Here is a 7,587-nt window from a genome sequence, read left to right as displayed (position 1 = left end):
TCAGCTTTATTGGCCGTGTATGCGTAGCATACAAGGTATTTGACTCTGGTTTCTCCGTTGCTCTCCACGTAGATACACAGAATATACAAATAAACAAAACAAAAAACTGAGGACAACAAAGTAGAATAGAGGTAAGCATAAAGATTTAACTACTATGTACAAATATAAATATATATACAAAAGTATATATATATATATATATGAACATGAAAAACAACAATGACAATGAAATGGAGGTAATAGTGCAAAATGGAGTTTATAGTGCAGCATGACATGATTAAATGTTCATATGGTGCATACTACACAGAATTCCACGTATATAATGCGGAAATGTGATGCTCCTTACATAGCTCCAAATTGAGCTCACAAATTTTCTAGATACACTATGATTTGCCTTAACTGACTCATAGCCAGGTCTTAATAATACTTACTGTTGATAGTTAAAGTCACACACACACAAACAACCTCAACATGGGTTGTCAGCTCAGACAGCTGAGACACAGATAGATGGGTGAAATTACCTCTGTTTCTACACACTTTTTAGCTCCATGGATTACAATGTCAGTTGGTCCACCACTGTGGTCCATATCTCAACAATGTTGGATGGATTGCAGAGGAATGAATGGATGAAACCTCCTGATTTTGATCAATCCCCATGGGGTTGACACTTGTGGTTCAGAGGAAATATTTAGAAAAGTACTGGATAGATTTCTATGAAATTTGCTCGAAATATTCAAAATTCTTTGTGGATAAATTCTTAAGAATGTATTGGTCCTTTAAATCTGCCTCTAGCACCATCGTGAGGTTGACACTTTTCTTTCTTTATTGATAAACATCTCTATGAAATTTGTCACAAATATTCAAGGCCCCTAATGATCAAGAGTCACAATCAGTTAAATAAGTAGTATTCATTGTTAGCATGCTTATACTCTTAAATAAGATTATAACTGATAAACATTTACACGCATCATCATCATGAGTATGTTCATGCAGATGTGACCATTTATCACAAAATTCCCCAAAATCAGTCTTGAGTATCAAACGCCAGACCTGTAAATTCATAATGGTGCTTATGAACAGGAACAGTCTCCAAAATGGTGGTTCATGAATTAAATATGACTGAACATGACAAGTAATCAATACTATTCTGAATATTTCTGTTTTCATGCAGTTGAGTAAACCTAACTGTACCATCATCACTGAGGATTGGGGGTTTATTGCGGTCCAGGTGGATGACGATGATGATGACGATGATGATGATGATGATGAAATGGTGGTTTCAGTAAGACAATAACATGCATGCCTCTCTGCCATTTATTACATCAGCTTCACAAACAGGTAATGTGCTTTTCCTCCAATGTGCTTGGATGGACACAATGGAACAGGATCCAAACAGGTTTGTGTTAAAACGTTCCCATTGGTGTTCTGTCTGTGTTTCGAAATAGACTTCCGTTAAAACAAGGCAGGATGTGGCTACCGTACCAGTTAGCAAATGCCTGATGCTCGACTTCCTGCAGCCGTCACTTGTTCACTTTGGATCACTGCCAGTTCTTGCAGGTCCTCCAGGCAGGGCAGTTATATGCTCAGCTTGTGTGAGTGTGTTTGCAGGAAACGTCTGTCTTGGGTTTCATATGTGGGGGCAGATGTGAGCCCTGACACTCCACCCAACAGCCTATGAGCGGGCCAGAAACACAACATATTCAACTAAAAGCTGTACAGACCTGCAGATTGGAGTGCTCAAAAACAACTAGTTAAAAAATGTGGGGTGAATTGCTCAACCAGGTCATTTTTGTTTGCATTACATTAAATGTAACCATTGACAACGCCACAATTATAACCACATTATTTAAACATTATTGGATGAAAATAGATATTTCTTACTGTTTGCAGTAAAAAATAAAAATGCACAGGAGTATAAAGGGGAATGCAACACAGTTTTGAGTGCCTGGAGAATATAATTCTTGGAATTATGTTTGAAGAAGTTGATTTAAACTTATTTATCCGAGATCGTATTTGTGTGGATATTTGTACATTTGCTGAATAAACCAGCAAACATTTGTCCGCTTGCTGTTTAAAACAAAATGTTTTTTTTTTGGCTATAAATGAACCATCGACTGAATATACACAGTCATAAAAATCTCATTCCTCTTCCGTCAGGTTATAAATTATGAGCAAAAGATGAACTGACCGTCATACTAATATGTTATGCTATGCTAATGCTTACATGTTGATGCTTAGCAGGTAGGCAACACAGTTTATACATTATCATAGCTCGGCATGTTAGCATGCTTAAGTTGGCTAATTACCCCTCAACACAAAGTACAGCTAAAGCTGATGTGAGTGGCAGCTTTTGCAAAAGCCATTTCCCTCAAACCAGAAGCATCGACCTCGTGGTGACACAAGAGGAAAACTCAGGGACATCATGTTTTGAATGTCTGTAACAAATTTCATGGCAATGCAAACAAATTGAGATATTTCTGTCTGGACCAAAGTGTTGAACCGTCTGACATGGCCTTACCTATGATGCTAACATGGCTAATAAGTATGAAAAATGAGAAACCAAAACATTTTCAGAATAACCGTTACCATGTGTCCTAAATTCCAAAGCTTACATGACAACAATGAAATCTCCAAATGTTCAGCTCAGTGGTGGTGACTTGAGGTCACGTGACCGAGGTGTAGTTCTCTTATAGACTTACGTTTGCTTTTCACTTCTGGCAAATATATTCACGCTTCAAAAATAATACAAGTGGTGTTCATCTGTGCAGACTCCCTTGCTGAATTATAAAATACACAATATATTCGCCAAACTGCTACTTAGATAGCTAACAAAATATTTAAAGCAAAAATGAGCAGCCCCGGTTATGATTTCTGGAAAGAGACATTGCTGCTGAGTTTGTCAAATGTATTTTTGTTTAGCACTTTGAGCACAACAGGCCGAGTGACACAAGGTAGCTACCATTATATTGGAGAGAAGGCAAATATATCTACCGCCAATACCTCCAAAATGTAGCAACTCACACCAAGACATTCTAGGCTGATAAATAGCAGCACAGGTACGAATACAAATATGTATTTTAGATTTTGGGCTGAACTGTCCCTGGGCCCACCTGTGAGCACATTACATTTAATCGACATATACATGCGCTGACAGAAGATCACTGCTCATGGCTTCACAGATATGTTTGCTAAAATTAGCCAAAGTCTTGTCTTGACTTTATTGGTTAGGTGAGTTATCAATGACATCAAATATTTCTTGAGCACTCTCAGTTTTGAGGCAAAGGGGTTTTATTTCTTTAAATCCTCCTGTGTGACTGTAGAAGGCTGTGTGGAAGGCTGCTGTTAGTGCACTACCAGGCCGCGCCACTGGGAGTATAGACGCTCTCCCCCACTTCTGCTTTTTTTTTTTACTGTTCTGACGTCAGCAACCTGCAATTGAACGAATGAACTAACGAACGACCAAGCCCCTGCTGGAGCTACCGGGAGGCAGTAGAGAGTCACAGAGCGAGTCCCCGCCGCCCGCCTCGGAGGAGCCAAACGGAGGAAGAGCCACTGTGAGCCGCCGTGAGAACGTCGTGCTGGAATCAAACGATGCGAGCGCTGCTCACCGCCGCCAAGTAACACACGACCTACTGTCCACGACTGGAGAGGAAGAGAACCGTTACCGTGATTTACCGACAGAAAAAACAGAAGAGAGAGGAAGGACGGACCACTACCGAGGCCACGCTTGAGAAACGGACCAACTGCGGTGGCTGCAACGAGTTGCGTTTGCGCTGTGGATCAAACCGAGAGGATCCTTGATTTTAAATGCGTTAACGGTACCGTACCCCCGGTTTGAGAGCGCGAGAGAGGGAGCTGCCCAGAGAGCCAGAGAAAGCGGGATCGAAGGCAGAGCTCACAAAAGGAGGAAATTAACCAAGACGGAAGAAAAAAAAAATATTTGCAACCAGCTTTGGTTCCACGCACAAGTGTCGTTTTTTTTCTTTTGTTCCGTGGGTCCCGGTAATCGGTTAAGCTATCAAGCTGTGTTCTCTAACCATGGGATGTACTCTGAGCGCAGAGGAGAGGGCGGCTCTGGATCGGAGCAAAGCCATCGAGAAGAACCTGAAGGATGACGGTGTCACCGCGGCCAAAGATGTTAAGCTGCTGCTGCTCGGTAAGAGAGTCCAGCTGCCGCCCGCAGGGCCCTTAGGGCCACGGCAGAGAGGTGTGGTGTGAGGGGGTGGGCGTTTGGTACACGATGATCATAATGGTGGAAATAGATGCAAAAAAAAACATGACGTCCGTCATAAGCTAAAAAAACAATGATATGAGCAAAAACCAAACGAATAGGCATGGAGGCATTTACTTGCTTTATTTCTGCCTTCCAAACACACCCTGCCCTCTCATTACATCACTTTGAAGCCACCTGCTATAATAAGGTTTTATCCATCAAAGATATGCCAGGTGGGGGAAATGTCTGCAGAACCAGTCAATATGTAGAGAAAAGGTGGGAACTACATCAGTGTAGGTGTGCATTTTAAACTGTCATCTATTTGACTGATTAAACTGGAAGATTGATGGGAATTAAAAAAAAAAAAAGGATGTTCGGGAGGAAAGGGTGCAGCCACTTTCTCCATTTTTTTTTTATCTCCACCCAGCTGCTGCTGTCTGTGTTCACTTATGGTTTTAAGAGGCTGATTCTCTCTCTCTCTCTCTCTCTCTCTCTCTCTCTCTCTCTCTCTCTCTTACTCAATCTCCATCTTGCTCTTTTACACACACACACACACACACACACACACACATATACACCCTGTTTACATTGTCTTCTTGTCTCTTATCCCTCAGGGGCTGGAGAGTCAGGGAAAAGCACCATCGTCAAACAGATGAAGTAAGTCTCTAATAACTATAGAGTGGACGTGTGTCCCTCTGTCTCTCGCACACAGACACACACACACACACACACTAGTATAACTTATGCAGCCTGATCTCAAAATGAAAACCCTGATTTTGTGTCATGACTTTGTCCTGGTAAAGCATGTTGTAGACCGCATCGTACCCCTCACCTCAACCCTAACTGGCCCCGTGAAAACACCGGCCCAAGCGTCACTCTTTCAACCGTTGTCAAACACCCGATGTTGCTCTGTGTGGGTGGAAAGGTTGTGAGAAAGGAAGAATAATGAAGGTGCAGCGATTTACTGGACTGCTTGTATGCATGGGGGGGAAGCATATACATATTATATGGAGTATTCTAGCATATGTTTCATGCAGATGGACTCTGTCGTTGTCACTGTCGATACACTCCTCTTCACTCCAGTCCAGTAATATTAGAAGTAGCATCTACTGAGATGGCTTTCTTTCGTTGAATGGTTCAGATTTGAGGTGTGGCAAATTAGAGTTTGAGTTATTCTCACTATTTAGTTGTACTCGCACACTATTTGTGTTAGTATTGTTATTATTCTTTATTTAGTATTATAGGGTAGTTTATGAGACGATATCGTTCACCTGACCTACTTTAACAAAAATAATATTCCCAACTGAGTGACTACTGCTCTCTACAGAACTAACAGTGAGTTTGAATGACCAAGTCTTACTTCTGCTATACTACAGCATTACTGTACAGTATATTCATAGAGATTTAGAGATTAGATCAATTGTTAAAGGGAACAGTGTTTAGGATTTCGTGTGGGAATATAATATTCATAACTATTTTTCTTTCATGTGTCAATCAATTCAAGTCAATCAATTGAAAAAATAATAATTAAAAAAAAAATCACTATTTGCAGCCTTAATATTTTTTTAACACAAAACATGAAAGAGCTACTGTGTTATGGCACCATCAGTTGCCACCTTTATGTAAATACCATGTAGCCCGTTAGCTGTGTCAGTTTGTGTCAAGGCCTGCTGACTAAGTCCCACCACAGTGCTCCTCTTTCACCCCTGTAGGGACTCAATGTGTACCTGTGGTACTTGGCTTTAATGAAGTCACTAAACTCACTGCTGTCTTTTTTTTCTCTCCTATAGTATCATAATGTCCTTATAATAGTGTTTCCTATAGGGACGTGTCAGTGCAGAATTTCTTGCAGCCATATCACACTTCAATAGTACTTTTTGTATTTGCTATATCACTGCAATAATCCTATAATAAATCTACAGGATTTAATGTAGTCCTTTTTTTTTTTTTTTAAGCCCCCTCCGTCATTTGATCCGTAATCCAGTTGTGTGACATATGGATTCTCTTCGATATCCTCTGATATCCTCACCTTCACAGACATCAGAGTGCGATTTAGCTGATAACAGGCTTTGGTTGCAGTCATACGGTGGCATATCACATGAGGACGTGATTCAGTGGATCCAGATGAGCCTGTTTCTCAGCTGTTAATGGTCATCCCAGCAGCACTTTCTGCACACGGACTGACAAACTCTCCCAGTGGGTTCATTCGAATACAAAGTAGGCCAATACCTTTTTGGTGCAAACTGAATTCATTGATTTCATTTCACTGTCGGAAATCACGCATTTATGTAACTTGGAGTGACGTAAATGAATATTAATGTTGCTGCTGTGTTGGTCCATATAGGCGGAAAGCCTATTTTACAAATGTGGCAGATATTATAGGATGCTATTCTTGGCCAGGTCTCCTTTACAAAAGAGCTCTTTGATCTCAACGAGACAAACCTGGTTGAATAAAGGCTTAAAATAAGAGAATAGGAGGTGAACTGTTAGGTTATTGCTGCTTTACACTCATTGTTACACCAAATGCCCATTGTATAGGTGCATAACATGAATACTATTCAATTACCGTACATTTACCGTATTTATTGACGGAAAGAGAGCCCGTGTCTTTTCAGATGGTTCATACCACGCTATCTACTTTCTATCATTCCAGCCGACAAGCTTTTGTTATGTTTGCTTTTGCAGGAGTTGATGAATTTGCATCTAGCAGACGAACATTGTCTGTTAAGCCTGTATGAAAAAGACATTCTCTTTGTTGTTAAATGCTTTGCATGCTTCTCAGTGGCCACCTTCACCTCCCAGATAAAAAGCAATGTGATACAATGTCACCCCGAGGAGGTGATTGATGAGGTGCACTGACCATGAATTATTTGTTGTGGCATTGTCGGAAGCTTTTCACCAGGCAGATATTTTCTAACTGCTAACTTGATGCAGAAGAGCCACTTTTCTGTCTTCTAAATTTCTTCCGAACTGGAATAACTGCTTGAGCGTTGGCAGTAGAATCCAAATTGTGTACGCTTGGGAGTAACTAACCCTCACCTGCCCGGCCTAAGCATCGGGGAATTCTGTATGTTGAAGGTGTTTCTAAACAAAAATGTGCTGTACAAGAAGCAAAGTCCTTTTCAGGGGCGTAGGTTGTGTGCTTAATGTCGGTAAGTGTGGTAAGAGAGCGAGAGCGAGCCCGTTAAGTTAACCGTAGCATTGTAGCCGTGAGCATAGCAGCGCCACGTGTGTACGGTTTAGGCTATTATGCTAACTCCTCGAGACCCAAGGCAAGTTTCCGTGTCTTGCTTGCTACCTGCCTATCAAAGTGAAGGGGGCTAAGCTACTAAATAACTTTGGCTCAGGCTTGCTTAAGGTGGACAGGTGCCCCC

The 7,587-nt window shown here is 41.2% G+C and overlaps 1 protein-coding gene across 2 annotated transcripts in view; it reads left to right on the top strand.

The window, feature by feature from the left end:
- Positions 1-3,424: 3,424 nt before the first annotated feature.
- The window catches only part of gnao1a (guanine nucleotide binding protein (G protein), alpha activating activity polypeptide O, a), an 87,327-nt gene continuing 83,164 nt past the window's right edge, over positions 3,425-7,587 (top strand). Inside the window, exons 1-2 of one of the 2 annotated variants that reach the window (XM_031874391.1) lie at positions 3,425-4,156; positions 4,828-4,870. In XM_031874391.1, the coding sequence (XP_031730251.1) occupies positions 4,039-4,156; positions 4,828-4,870 (161 nt within the window). In that variant the 5' untranslated portion in view covers positions 3,425-4,038. The remainder of the gene's footprint in view (positions 4,157-4,827; positions 4,871-7,587) is intronic. The other variant, XM_031874389.1, reaches the window with a different exon arrangement.

The sequence above is a fragment of the Anarrhichthys ocellatus genome, unplaced genomic scaffold (assembly GCF_004355925.1).
Source record: "Anarrhichthys ocellatus isolate YVR2014 unplaced genomic scaffold, GSC_Weel_1.0 scaffold80, whole genome shotgun sequence".
Classification (NCBI taxonomy): Eukaryota; Metazoa; Chordata; class Actinopteri; order Perciformes; family Anarhichadidae; genus Anarrhichthys; species Anarrhichthys ocellatus.
The sequence above is the reverse complement of the archived record's forward strand: the minus strand, read 5'-3'. Positions and strand labels throughout refer to the sequence as shown.